Source organism: Zonotrichia albicollis, chromosome 6, assembly GCF_047830755.1.
Source record: "Zonotrichia albicollis isolate bZonAlb1 chromosome 6, bZonAlb1.hap1, whole genome shotgun sequence".
NCBI lineage: Eukaryota > Metazoa > Chordata > Aves > Passeriformes > Passerellidae > Zonotrichia > Zonotrichia albicollis.
The window spans coordinates 49,006,182-49,021,076 of NC_133824.1; the positions used below are offsets into that span (position 1 = coordinate 49,006,182).

The 14,895-nt window shown below is 45.7% G+C and overlaps 1 protein-coding gene across 1 annotated transcript; it reads left to right on the forward strand.

Annotated features, from left to right (window-relative positions):
• Positions 1–1,027: 1,027 nt before the first annotated feature.
• LOC102070129 (olfactory receptor 5V1-like) lies at positions 1,028–2,008 on the forward strand. Its single transcript, XM_005491699.3, has one exon. The coding sequence runs from the start codon at positions 1,028–1,030 to the stop codon at positions 2,006–2,008; it is 981 nt and encodes a 326-aa protein (XP_005491756.2).
• The last annotated feature ends 12,887 nt before the right edge of the window (positions 2,009–14,895 follow it).

Consider the following 14,895-nt stretch of genomic DNA (forward strand, 5'->3'; position numbering starts at 1 on the left):
TGGAGCCTGGCCAGGTGAAATATTTCATCAATCTATTTATCTCTGCTTATCTTAGAAATGAGAATGTGGTACAATATTCCCACCATCTCAGAATTAATCCCAAAGTCTTCCAAAAGGAGGTGTTTGGACTGAACATTGTTTTCCCTCTTCTAGGGCTGGTATGTAAATCCTTACTGTAAAAACTGAGCTACATTCCATGGAGCAGTGTGGGGTAAATGGCAATATCCTTTAATGCCACATTTAGACTTCTTTGAACTGGGGAAATGAGATGGGGAGAAAGTCCAGATAGATGCTAGAAGTACTAATGGTATTATGGAAGTCTGTAGGGTAAAATTTATAGAAAACTGGGGGTCTTTAATGGGATGCCAAATGATAACTTTTTTAAATTATAGAATCATAGAATAGTTTGGGTTGGCAAGCTCCTTAAAGCTGATTCCAAACCCCTGCCATGGGGAGGGACACCTTCCACTAGAACAGGTTGCTCCAAACCTCATCCAAAAGCTGAAAAAAAACCCTAACATGCATCTATCCACTGATTTTGAGAGATTTAATTATTTTCTGACAGCATTACTCCCTTAAAAAGTTTTAGCTTCTGTTACTAATCTAGACCCTTTTCATGGTATTATCAATACTAAGTATTTTATGTTGAAAGGAATTTTAGGATCTATACCACACTTCCCTTGCTCCGAGAAGCTTGACAGCCCCTTTGTGTTGCCTGGAGCTGTGTCCAAGCTGGATGCCACAGAGAAGTTAACTTCCACTTCCAGTTCTTCAGACTGAGGTGGCAACTTGCAAAACCTAACATTTTGATTTAATCATTGTGAAGTTTAATACCTACAATTCGCTTTTTGCATTAGGAATATGTGGGCAAAATTGAGATTTTGAGTCCAATGCTTGGAAACGGTTTTGAACTTCAAAACAGACCAAAAAAACCCTCACAATCTTTAAAATGGGGATGAAATTTTGATTAAGTTACACCTTCTTTATTCCAGGGAAACCTCTGCTCGCTCCCACAATGAGAGATAAGATGCAGAGGGTCAACCTCTCAGCAGTATCCGAGTTTGTTTTCGTAGGCCTTTCTGATGCTCCAGAAATCCGTTTGCATCTCTTTGTGCTGTTTCTGCTCATTTATGTGGCCACCATGGCAGGCAACATCACTCTCCTCATTGCCATCAGCACTGACTCCCACCTGCACAGCCCCATGTACTTCTTCCTCGGCAACTTATCCCTGCTGGATCTCTTATGTCCCACCATCACCGTGCCCAAGATGCTGGCAGTCTTGCTGCTGGAGCACAAAGAGATTTCTTTCTCTGGCTGCCTGCTCCAGCACTTTTCCCTCATTGCTGTGGTGGGCACAGAGATTTTCCTTCTGGCTGTGATGGCCTACGACCGCTACGTGGCTGTGTGCCACCCCCTGAGGTACCCCAGCATTGTGAGCATCAAGCTGTGTGCTCAGCTGGCCCTGGGCACCTGGGCAACAGGGCTTCTGAACTCCCTGCTGCACACCTCTCTGGTTTTCACACTCTCTTTCTGTGGTCCTAACAGAATCCAGCAGTATTACTGTGACCTTCCTCCCGTGCTGGCCCTCTCCTGCTCGTCCACCCACAGCACGGAGTTGGTGATCCTGGTGGTGGCCGGGGTGCTGGGGAGCGGTGCCTGTGTGGTCACTGTGGTCTCTTACATCTGTATCCTCCTGGAAATCCTGGCAAGGAAGTCCCCTGGGATCTGGCACAAGGCTTTCTCCACTTGTGGTTCTCACCTGGCTGTAGTTTGGCTTTTTTATGGGACCACCATCTACACCTACGTCCGCCCTTCCTCCACCTATTCCCCACAGTGGGATAGGGTCGTGTCCATGCTCTATGGAATGCTCACCCCGCTCCTAAATCCCATCATCTACAGCCTCAGGAACAAAGACGTAAAATGTGCCCTGATAAGAGTGATCAGCCAGGTGAGAAGGGCTTTAACAAGACAAGAAAACCTCGCTCAGTCTCCATCATCAGCTGAGTAGAAATCACAGTTTGTGACTGATCCTCTCTGATATCTAAAAATTAAATGCTGGAATCCAAATTCATTTTCTGGGCTGAAAACACCTTCTTTTGGCTCCCTCTGCAGTTAGAAGGGAGAGCTGTGTACTTACAGAATTGCATGGCACAACTTCAGGTCATTTTCACAGGAGAAGAGTCCAGCTGGGAATGCTGTTCTCCACTGAGCACTGAGGAAGCTGAGGTGAGAGCAGGCAGGTGTTGGATGCATACTTTAGGGCAGAAATTCTGGGAATTGGTACTCAGACACACTTAGATACACCCATTGAAAGCAGTTTATATCCCCTTAAACTCCAAATATATTAAATTATGTTTTATGGATCAGCTCTCCTCTCTCTCTCTCTCTCTCTCTCTCTCTCTCTTTGTTGGGTGTCTGTTGTTTGCTGGAATTGCCAGAGTTCCATCTCTGAAGCCATGTTTGCCACTACATTTTTCCTTTTTCCCATTTTTTCATCCTTGCTGCATCAAATCCTAATGGAAAGAGAGGTGATGCTGCTTCCTGCTGCTCATCCCTCTCTTCACCACCTCTCTTCTTTGTAGAGAAGTAATAAATAATCCATTTAAAAGGTGAGATTATTCTCACTTGACTGACCCCAAAGTTTATGATGAAATAGGCTTAATAAAATCTCTTTTATTTAACTACAAGTGCCTCTGAATTTTTAAATACTTTCACTCTGTGATGAGACTTTTTATTAATTGTTGCCTTAAAGTGTTTGAAATGCAAGAAAATTCATCACTGTGAACAAGATTACAACTGTGAGCAGGATATTTATGAAGGAAAAAAAAATCCTTGTTCCAGTTCTTCCAGGAGCTGGAAAAGGAATGGCTGAACGGTAGCACAACCAGGGCACAGGAGTTGGATCTGTCTTTATGCACAACTTTACTCCTGACTAGAACTCCTGGAACCTGGAATCTGTTCCAGGCTGTTGATGGCCCCCTTGGGATGTCCCAGGCACTTCCAGAAGGTTCTGAGAGACTTCTGCCAACCACAAGTTGTTGGCCAGGGGCAGCTGCTGGTGCAGATGGGGAAGGATAATGATGAAGGATCAATAATTATCCTTCAAATTCCTGCCATAACTTCTGCACCAACCAAGTGGAGGACTGGAGAGGTGTTGGCCAAGCCATGAATCCTCCAACCAAGGTGTGGATAGATTGGGACAAACTGAAGTGCTTTGGAAATTTTAATTTTCTCTAAAAAGGAGGAAAGTTTCCTTCTCCTCAGTGCCTGTGAAATTGTCCCTGGGGACTGGTTAGAAGGATGAGGGAGGTCTACCAGGAGCTTCCTAAGAAGTTTTTAAGAACATTAGAGGCTCCTTCAGGATGCCCAAAATGGCTTGTTAAAGATGAAGGGCTTTGGGTGGCTGCTGACTGCAGGATTGGAGCATGCTCCTCTTTCCAGAGGTCATGGAATATAAATGTAGCTGTGTGGAGAGATGCCTAATGATGGACATCAGCCCATGTGCAATTCCAAACCCTGGATGCCTTTTAAAAGAGGCATCTGAATTCCAAGGTACCAAACTAGAGCCTGATTTCCAATATGTGTCCAGATGGGAGATTTTGATGCCTCTCCTGGCTTGTGAAGGTGGAAAGGTTGGATTATCAAGACTAATTCTGCTACAGTTCCCTCCCTCTCCACCCACCCCAGCCATGTGTTCTCAAAAAGATCCGCTGTAAGGAGCTGCTTGCTGCCAGAGGACCAAACAAGGCTCACAGCAAAAGCTGGGATTGAGCCTTTGGGCAACTTGGCAAGGAATTTGTTCCTTCTTTTCTCCTTCTTCCCCAGAGGAGCTGTGGCTGCCTCATCCCTGGAAGTGCTCCAGGCCAGGCTGGATGGGCCTTGGAGCAGCCTGGTCTGGTGGGAAGTGTCCATTAGAGGTTCAGTCTTTAGCATCAGCTGTATCACCCTTTCACAAATTGAGGTGCTAATCTCTAACTATTCCTCAAAACCGAGACATCCTCTTTCATTTTCCTCATGCCCAGTAACCTCTGAAACTGGAAGGAGACAGCTGTGATTTTCTTTGGCACCACTGGAAAAATTTAGCAGGGCAGGATCATAATACACCATAATACACTCACCCAGTTTCTGCTCCTCTTTTCCCCGACTGTGTTTTTGGCTGCTCTTGGAAATCAATACCCCTGAACTGACTCATGAGCACAGAGATCCTCTTACATTCCTAGAAGTGGAGCTGCCCTGCTGGAATGGGGGTGGGAGTACAGACAGCACCAAGTAAATCGAGGAAAAATACTCTGTCAATGAAGTTCCCATATAAGTGATCCTCTGTGCATTTACACTTTGCTTTTGCCACTGAAAATCAGATTTTACCTATTATTTGCTAATCACATAACTAGTGAAAGACCATTTTCATTTATCTATTCCTAAAGATAAAGAATTCCTGAAATTCTTGATGAGCCTTCAAAAAAAAAAAAAAAAAAAAAAAAACCACCAACCAAAAAACCCCCCCAAAACCAAAACCAAGCTTTTTTTTTCCTTAAGCAAAGTCCGACTATATTATTTATGTGTGGATTTTATTACTTGCAATGAAACCAGAGCAGATTTTCCCCTCTGATTATTTTTTTTGTATGGTGCTGCCAGATATGAAAATATGCAACATAAAAAAGAATGTGAATGATTTATTTTTCTCCTCTAAAAATAGCATCCACTTGTGAAGTTCAAATTGGGCTACAGTTCTGGCTTTACAATTCCCAGGACTGTGGGAATCAAAAAAAGTTGCATTTGGGGTGTCAGTGCTATTTTCAACTCCCATTCCTCCCTGGTTTTAATTCTTATACAAAAAATTGATTCATAAAATCAAGGCTCCTTGTGAAGAGACTTTGTCCTCTCTGTGGCCACGCTTTAAACTTTTGGCTTTAAATGGCTTTAAGATGAAGGAGGGAAGGATTAGATTAGATATTGGGGAGAAATTTATCCCTTTGGAGGTGGTAAAAATCTGGTTGTTTATTAATCCCATTTTAGACAGCTTTGTGTTATCTCACTCAAGGGTAACCACCTAAAATTTTGGAATTTATACTGCTCATCCAGGCTTCCTTTCTCTGTCCTGCCTAGAATATAAATTCTGGCATCAGCAGAAATGTCTATTAATTTTTGCAAATTTAGAGTTAAATTATGTGCTTTTTCTTGTAAGGTTAAAATAATACCCAGAATTCCTTTCTTAGCAGACTGAATCAAATTCAAATCCAAGTTTCAGGTAAAAAAGAAGTGTGAGGGGACTTGCTTGGAAAATCTAAAGATATTTGGCTTTGAATATTTAAAAAGAATGCTCATGGCTTGCTATCCATTAATTACTACAAAATTAATCAGCCTCAGGAAAGTAAACACACCAAATATTTGCGAGAAATCCCAGAATCAGATGCAACATTTAATTTTAAACTTGGAAAAGTAAAAGCTTTTGTACAGGGAAACTACTTCCTTTGTTTGCCAGCTCTGCCATACTCTCTACAGAGAAAGGAATAAAATCTTTATATATTTTATCATATTTTTATGGCCTGTTCTGCTGTCACCAAACATCTTTCATGCCTGTTCTCATCCTGCTTTCTTGGTGATTTCACCACTTTCACACATTTTTCCATTTTCTCTTTCTTCATGTAGACCACAAGCCCTGGATTCCCCTCCCACAACATAATTAGATTTTTATTTCTGCTTAATTGTGTTACAAGTTGCTTGTTGGTAGTTATGGGAATGTCCAGCCTGAAAAAGGGAAGGTTCCAGGGGGACCTTGGAGCCTTCCAGTGACAAAAAGGGCTCAGGGACAGCTGGACAGGGACTTTGGACAGGGAGTGTCAGGACAAGTGGGAATGGCTTCAAACTGGCAGGAGGTGGGTTTAGATGGAATATTGGGGAGGAAAACTCTTCCCTGTGCGGGTGGTGAGGCCCTGGAATGGATTTCCATGGGAAGCTGTGGCTGCTCCATCCCTGGCAGTGTCCAAGGCCAGGCTGGATGGGGCTTGGAGCAACCTGGGATAGTGGAAAGTGTCTCTGCCCATGAATGTGATGATTTTTAAGGTTGTGAAAAGTGTGGGTTTTATGATGGGCTTTTCACAAATATTAAATTAATATTATATATGTTATGTTAGAAAGTCATGCTGTATTAATTTTCTTAAGTAGTGTGTTAAATATAGTTTGAGGTTATAACATAATGTTAAAATAGAAACTATGTATGTGGGATATTTTTTTATACAGAGGAACGAGGTACTTGCACCAGGTAGCAGCCACAGGACACCAAAATCTTTCAGAGATGGCCCTGAAGACACCATCAGGATTAAAAGGAAGAAGTTGTCACTGACCAGACAGAATCCTTTGTTTGAATGGAATTTATGCATCATGTATGAGGTGTATGAATATGCAACAGACTATTGCTTTTAAGGGTTAATCCTCTGTTAACGTGTGTCCTTTTTCGGGCTTATTTTGCCCACAAAGAGGTACCCGGCCTCTCCGTATCTTTTTTTTTTTTTATTGTCTTGTATTGTCCTAATCCTAATTGTCCAAATTCTTATTACTCTAATTATATTACTATTTTTATAACCATTTTATTACTATTAAACTTTTTTAAAAAAACAAGTGATTGGCGTTTTTCGCAAGGTCCCTGCCAACCCAAAGCAGTCTGTGACACTGTCCTAATCAGGACTTTTATAAACACTGGAAATAGTGATTTCTCAAAGGAACAAAATGTTGTGGGTATGTTCCTTATAAAACTTATACAACTTGACTCTTCTGTTGCAACATTTTGTGTTTGGCACAGCTCCACTGGGATAATCTCAATGTGTGCTCCTGTTTACACAGCCCGGGGCACTGCCCTCCCTCACTCCCCCGCCTGAGAAGGTTTGTAAGGGAGCAGCTCCCCCACGGCCATGACACCCGCCCGGGCCTCCCACTGACGTCATCCCCACGCGACACCGACACGGCACCACGGCAGCGCTGCGGGATGGCGGAAACCACCCGGCAGGTCCCCGAGTGTCCGTGAGGAGACAACAGAGGCGGAGCCCCCACGCTGAACCGCGGAGAAGCCGCTGGTAGGCACCGTTCCGCTGTCGCGCCGCTGGGACTACAACTCCCGGCGTGCCCCGGGGCAGCGGCGCGCGGAGCGCGCTGATGGGCCCGCGGGGGAGGAGGGGCAGCGCAGCGCGGGCGCCCCCACGTGGCGGCTCGGCCGGGCCGGGACCCCCGGGATAAACCCGAATAACCCGGGACAGTCCGGGATAACCCGGGACAAACCGAAATAACCCGGCTGCCCCCCGATCCCGTACCTCGCCCGGGCTGTCTGAAGGGACCCCGTGCTGAATCTGGTGGTTGGGAACGGAGCCAGGTGCTGCGATCCTTCCCTTCCCTTCCCTTCCCTTCCCTTCCCTTCCCTTCCCTTCCCTTCCCTTCCCTTCCCTTCCCTTCCCTTCCCTTCCCTTCCCTTCCCTTCCCTTCCCTTCCCTTCCCTTCCCTTCCCTTCCCTTCCCTTCCCTTCCCTTCCCTTCCCTTCCCTTCCCTTCCCTTCCCTTCCCTTCCCTTCCCTTCCCTTCCCTTCCCTTCCCTTCCCTTCCCTTCCCTTCCCTTCCCTTCCCTTCCCTTCCCTTCCCTTCCCTTCCCTTCCCTTCCCTTCCCTTCCCTTCCCTTCCCTTCCCTTCCCTTCCCTTCCCTTCCCTTCCCTTCCCTTCCCTTCCCTTCCCTTCCCTTCCCTTCCCTTCCCTTCCCTTCCCTTCCCTTCCCTTCCCTTCCCTTCCCTTCCCTTCCCTTCCCTTCCCTTCCCTTCCCTTCCCTTCCCTTCCCTTCCCTTCCCTTCCCTTCCCTTCCCTTCCCTTCCCTTCCCTTCCCTTCCCTTCCCTTCCCTTCCCTTCCCTTCCCTTCCCTTCCCTTCCCTTCCCTTCCCTTCCCTTCCCTTCCCTTCCCTTCCCTTCCCTTCCCTTCCCTTCCCTTCCCTTCCCTTCCCTTCCCTTCCCTTCCCTTCCCTTCCCTTCCCTTCCCTTCCCTTCCCTTCCCTTCCCTTCCCTTCCCTTCCCTTCCCTTCCCTTCCCTTCCCTTCCCTTCCCTTCCCTTCCCTTCCCTTCCCTTCCCTTCCCTTCCCTTCCCTGGCAGATGGCTCCAGATGCCTTTCCTTTCTCCCTCCACCCCTTTCCCAGCTCTCTGCCTGTCTCCTGACATCCTGGGCCCAGGATTTTCCCTCGCATCCCTATTTCTCTCGGTCGCTTCCCTCCCCTCTCCCGTTCCTTTCCCTTCCCCTGCCAGATCAGGTGAGCGGGAGGAGCTCTGGAACACAGCAGGGACATTCCTCCCTTCCCAGGCAGCCTCTGGCAGGCAAGTGAGGTGGGAAATATCACTTGGAAGGGTGCTGGGAGCTTCTTCAGTGACCAACTTCCAACAGTGCCCTGTTTGTTGGCTGTTATCTTAGTGCTGGAACACAATGGGAATGTTAACAAAATTCCTTTCTGTAAAGGATAGCATCCCTCAAAGAGCAACTGAACTGAAATTACAGCTGATTAACCTTTCATTCATTTCCTGATTTATGGTATAACACAAGTTTTCTCAGGTAAAATAAAGATGCTTTTTAAATGTATCATGACCTTCTTAGTTTGGTTGTTGGGTTGTTGTAGATACCAGGCAAAGCTTGTTGTCTGAAAATGGAATGTTACCTCATTCCCAAGGAGGAGGATGAATAAAAGTCATGTGATGGTTTGGAAGAGATCCCACCCACTTCCCAATTTCTCACCCTCGAGGTTGGGTTGCTTTTGGAGGTGCTGTTGCTCAATCCTCATCCTCCCACCTGACAGGAAAGCAGGAACTGCCTGAAACAGAGAGATCTGCCTGGTTTTGGTGGAGGGTGATATGGGGAAAGGAGTAGAATTATCTTCTCCCAGTTACTTCTGGAAAAAGCCACTCCTGAAGGACTTGGAAGAAGAAGAGAAAGTTTCCAGCTGATGTAAAGCAATGGTGGCGTCACTTTCTCTTCCTATTCCTCAGCCTCTCTGCACTGGTGCTTCTCACGCTGGATGTGGCTGGAAAAACACAGATTCTGGTAAAAACACAGATTCCTGTAGAAACACAGATTCTAGTAAAGACAGAGATTCTCAGTCCCCTTTCTCCTTCTTTTCCAATCTCTGCAATTCCCAGTTGTGTTCCCATCCTTGTCACTGTAGACCTGTGAAGTGGCTGTGTGACAGTTTAGGTTGAAATAATGGAATAATTATTATTAAAATTATGAATATATAATATTATATATAATTGTGAATAAATATTTCCTGAAATAAGTTCAAGAAATGCTCCTTTCTCTGAATTGAACTGCTTTCCTGGCCTCTGGAATCCAGCAAGAAGGGATTGAACCCTTCCCAGCTGAGGAATTTTGTGGTAACAACATTTTTCACCACAGCAAGGCTGATGATTTGAAGGAGAAGGGTTTCCAGCAGAAAACTCTGGAAGTGGATGTTTTCTCCTATCCAAGGCTGACAACCTCCCTGTTCCTCTTGAAATGCTTTTATTTATGTGGAGGCAAGTAGGGCCTGGTGACTCCAGAGTAGACCAGAGTAAACACAGGCAGGGAATAAAGTGGGAATTGCCTTTTCCAGGCAGAGTCCACTGCTGGTTAAACCTGCCTGAGGCAGGGATACAGGCAGGAATTCCAATAAAAGCTTGGTAACTTTTTTTTTGTGTGGTCATGCTGAGCCTGCTGGTCTTGATGGAACAAAGTTCCTTGGATGAAGTAACAATGCTGCAATTCTGGCTTCTTTCTTCTTCTTCTTAGTCAGAGGCTGTTTTCCATGGTGACCTCAGAGACATCCTCGTGGTTTTGCATCCCTCTGTTCCCTCCCAGGCTGTTGTTTCAGCTGGTGTCAGCCCATTGCTCAACCTGCACCTCCTGACTGGAGAAATGCTTTGTCAGAGAACTTTTCCTTCTGGGCCTGAGTGAACATCCTCCCTGCCCCTCGGGGTCCTGGCATTGTGGGGAAATTCTCTGTGATCACCCTTTGCCCTCGAGTCACTGAGCTCCTCCGTGTGTCTCTAACCCTGGAGCTTTCAGACCCATCCAGTGGCCAAAAGAAACTGGTCCAAAATGCTGTTTTCTGCTAAGTTCATGGCCTGCAGAGACACTCTAAGGGGTCAGCAGGGCGGCTGGAGACAGGGAAAAGAGACACACGAGGTGTGGGGGTGTTTGTGTGAGGAATGCAGCCTTTTTGGCCGTGGGAGTGTTTCTTCTTTCCTCTGAGCCTGCTGTGAGTTGTGTCCCTTCTCAGAGACTTTTAGAAGGAGCCAGGAGCACCAAACAGCAGGCAAGGAAGGGCCTGGCCTGTGCTAAGTACGTGTGGAGCGGAAATCTTTTTTGTTTGTTTTTACTTGTCAGACTGGAAAGTTCCTGATTTGAGTTTCAGTCTTGGTCATCGCTGCCTATTTAGACAGGTTTGTGGCCATGCATGACTGAGCAAGCAAGTGGGTGGAAGATTCCTCAGGCCAGGCAGAGCATTCCTCTGGCTGCAGGCTCAGGGGACTCTGAGGCCTTTGCCTCCACAGCCTTTATGGCAGCATCTTCCCAGGACTCTGACCACAAAGGCCAGGGTGCTCTGCCCAGGTTCAGGGTTCTGCCCAGCCCAGCAGTGTCTCAAACGGCCCTGTGGGATTGCTGGGGGCTCCTGGGGCTGTCCTGACCCCTTATCTCCCTGTCCCACAGAGTGGGTGGCCTCTCTGTCCCTGCTTTATGGCCTGCTGGGACGCTGATATCTGTGGGCACGGCCCAACATCTGCTGAGCTGAGCACAACAGCTTCAACACGGTCCTGAAGGCCAACCCCATTTCAAGTGTCACAGCCATTTCTCACCCCAACAAAGATGATTTCCCCTGGTTTATTTCTCTCTCTCTCTCTGGGCAATTTCCTTGCTTTTTTCCCCCCAGTTTGTTTAGTGTGCAGGGACAGCACGGCTGGATCTGTTCCCCACCTTGAGGAAGGAACTGTGTCCAGGACAGCACTCCACACTTCAGCACTTCCTCGCTGCTCCACAAGCAGCACAGCTTTTTTAGGCCCAACTTGAACCCCTTGAGCTGCTTTTCAGTATTTTTACTTCGATGCCAAGGTCCTCAATGTGGCTTAGGAGGAAGTTGCACCCAGCAGGAAAGGTGGATGTGGGTGTGGAACCTGTGGAGTCGTGGCTGCACCTCTGCATGAGCCATGGGAGTGTTTTCAGGGTCCCCTCCCAGCCCACCAGTCTTTCCCAGAGAAAACTCTCCCTGTGCCTCCCCTCTGCTGAGAACATCCCTCTACATGGATTGAATCCCTTCTGAATGAGCCATGGAACGAGTTCCTGGAGAGACCTGCTCAGCAGTTTTGGGGGTGCCCCCCACCCATCCTGCCCAACAGAGATCAGCCATGGGCCACTGCTTGTTTTTGTGGTGTTTTATCAGGCTGCTGCATGTCCTTTAACTGCCAGCTCCTTGTAAAAGCTTGTTTCTTCTCCTCATGCTTGAAAGCATTTGCTGCTCCTCCCTTTTTGGGTGGCTGAGTATAAAAGCAGCCTCCTCTGAGAGATTTAGTGTCTGCTTAAACTCAGTGCTGCACTAAATCCAAGGAACACCTTTGTGCATCCTCACTAAATTACCTGATGGCCTCTGAGGGGACAAACCTGTTTGTTTCTTTGATTTCCAAGTAAAACTTCTTTTAAAAAAAGAATATTTCACCCATGTATCTAGAATCAAAGCTGCCTGGTGATCCATGAGGGCTTCAACACTCACCAGCATTTTCCAGGAAAATTCATGCTCAGAAGGAGGGGATTTTTGTGGTGTATTGAGAAATTTCCCCCTTTTTGTTGACTTTGGATGGGTGGTCTATTTGCAGTTTTTCTACAGTATTTGAAGAAAAAGTTCAATACAACAGAAATAGGGGACAGGAATGATCCCAACCCCCTTGTTTTTAACACTGTAAATCTGAGGGGGGGAAAGGTGGATGACACCATGGCAGGATCATGACAGTAGAGCAAATATTGTAGATGGTGGCCTGTGGTGGAATGTCAACATCAAACTTATTGTGGCTTTTGCAGCTGGGCAAATCCATGTTGTGAAAGCTCTTGTACATGCACCTGGGGCACAGGCTGCCTTTGGAATCAGGGATGGTGCTCTTCCCTCACAGATAGTGGAGTCAGTCTGAAAATTAGTTTAAAAAGGGCTGAGACATCCAAGTAAATTCACCAGATCCTGCTTCTGGCTGTGCTGACAGAATTACTGTATTATTAACATTGTTCTTCCTCACTCTCTTGGCTCTAAGTGTATTTTTACAAGGCTTGTAAAAGAAATAAAAATAAATGAAAGGGTGTTCTGGGCAAATTAGAATTGCAATCTCCTACAGCATTTTGTTTAGACTGTGTGTAAAAATACTCCAGAGAGATAAAAAATCCTGTGTCACAACTTAGAAGTTTGTCTGTCTAAAGAAGGTTTTATAATCCTCGTCTATAAAATCTTGTAGTACAAAGCTACAGATTATTCTGTGTTTGGACTTTTTTTCTTTCTGGCATAAAAATAGCTTCATTTTCAGTCTCCAAAGCAAATTTCCCGGCAGAACTTCAAACATCCTTTGTCTGTCTCCCTTTGGAGAGTGTTTCCAGGAGGCAGCAACTCTGTGTACCCCAGCCATTTGCATTCTGTGCTGTAAGTACTCAGTGAAAACTTGTTGCCTAAATCCAGGGTTTCCCACTTGGAAAAATTCGGGCACCTAAAAGAAACAAACTGGAAAGTTTTCACCGAGAGTTTTGCCCAAGGAGCAACAAGAAGGAGTTTTCAGTTAAACTCCCAGAGCAAGTGGAGCCCAGATGTTTTTAGTAAACAGCTTTCAAAACTCACAGTTGAGACCAGTGTCAAATTTCCAGACGCATGATCAACCTTGGAGCCAAGCTTAGAGTTGCTTTTGTGTTTGCATAAAGCCTGGAAGCTGAATGACATGAAGTTTGTGGATGGAGTGGAGGTTCTCCATAACAAATATTTGACTGGATGCAATTTCTCTTATTTACAGGACTTTGAGCTTTGGGGAAAATAAAAAAAAAAAAGGTTACTGTATTTTTGTTTATTTTACATTTGAGGCATATTCAGCATTTTCTTGCTTGCTGGAATTGGAACAGTTGTTGATTTTTAACTGGGATTTGTTATTATTCTGGCCATTAAACCAACATGGCAAAATCAAGTGTTTTAAAGCTAGAGGTGAACCATTTCTACAGGTGAGAAATAAAATTTATGCATTCCTGGGCATTCTGGCTCTCTGCTCACACCAAGGCAGCCCTCTCCCTGAAGATCTAACTGGATGTCTAAGCCACATGCCAAGGCTTTTGCTCAGGGACTGTATCAGCAAAAATCTGTCTCAGAAGTTACTTTGGGCAAATACTGTCCAGGATTTGTTTAAAAGTCTTGTTTTCTGCCCCTTTGGGAAGGTCATGCACGTGAAGGGCACGGGCAGAGTCAGGATAAATGATATTAAGTGGGGGTAGGAGGCATGGAAACTTTCCCTTTGGGTACATCTTGATCTCTGACCTAATAACCTTCTGTATCATGTGCAGACACTCACCAAAGAAGCTCTGATTATTTTTGCATGCTTAAAACCAACTTTACTATCCCTAACTGGGTGGATTTTGGGATCTGTGCCCTGTGTACAGTAGCTAAGCTGTAAACAACACGAGAGCTTGCTCCATTGTTCCTGATGGGATATCATCCAAGGGAAAACAGGGATTGTCTTCAACAATTTGAAGCTTGTATACGCAGACAATACATTGTTTTTGCCTGTGGGCAGCATGAACATGCCTCTACTTCAGCCCAAGAAAGCAGCTGAGAGGGACATGAATTCAAACCAAGAGGATGGGGCAGAGCCTGGGCAGCTGGGAATGCTGAGGGGTAAAAAAGACTAAAATAAGGGAAGAATTTCTCCCTAAGCAGTAAAGAATTTTTTTTTCTAAAGAACTTAACAGGCATTCTTGGGAAGAAGCCTGCTAAAAGCATCACCTTACTAAGGCTGAGCTTTCCATCAAGTGACTGTGGAGGTATTAAGCATTGGTCCTTTTGGGTCTGGATTGAAGGCACTTGAGAGAGTAATTTGTGTTTGGACTGAAGTGTTTATTATTTCTTTTTAGTAAAACAGTTTCACTACTCTGAGTTCAGCAGCTTTTTATTACAAGGCACAAAATGGCTAACAATTTTTTGTTACAAGGTATTTTAAGACTGAACTGGCTAATTAAGAACTGACACTTAGATTATTTTCCCTTCTAACCCAATAACTGATCCCACAGAGCCCACACTGGGGCTTTTCTGCCCAATTACAAAATGCCACCCAAACCCATGAAGAAGAAGGAAGAAGCATGAAGAAGCAGCCCAGGATGACACCCTGTGTCCTCCATCTTGCTTCCATCCACAACACACTAAAAATCCCAAAACCTAAATTTCTCACCAAGTGATACACCTACACTGCTCTCTATAATCTATTGCACACTTTTGTGGATTCTAGTCTATCTTGAAGTCTAGGAAACTTTCTCCATGAATGAGGGTGAAAGTCAGTGCTGCCCTAGGGGTCAGGACACCCCAGAGCAGACACAGAAATATTCCTGGTGCTCTGGGTTTCCACAGTGACTTTCACATTTAGGAGGGAATTGTTCCCTGCAAAGATGGTGAGGCCCTGGCACAGCTTTCCCAGAGAGGCTCTGGCTGCCCCTGGATCCCTGGAAGTGTCCAAGGCAGGGCTTGGAGCAACCTGGAACAGGGGAAGGTGTCCCTGCACATGGCAGGGTGGAACAGGATGATGTTTAAGGTCCCTTCCAACCCAAATAGCTCAGGGATTTCATTATAAATGCATTTTCACTAAGAGCAGCACAAGATAAAAGGAGGCCTAAACCAAGACATG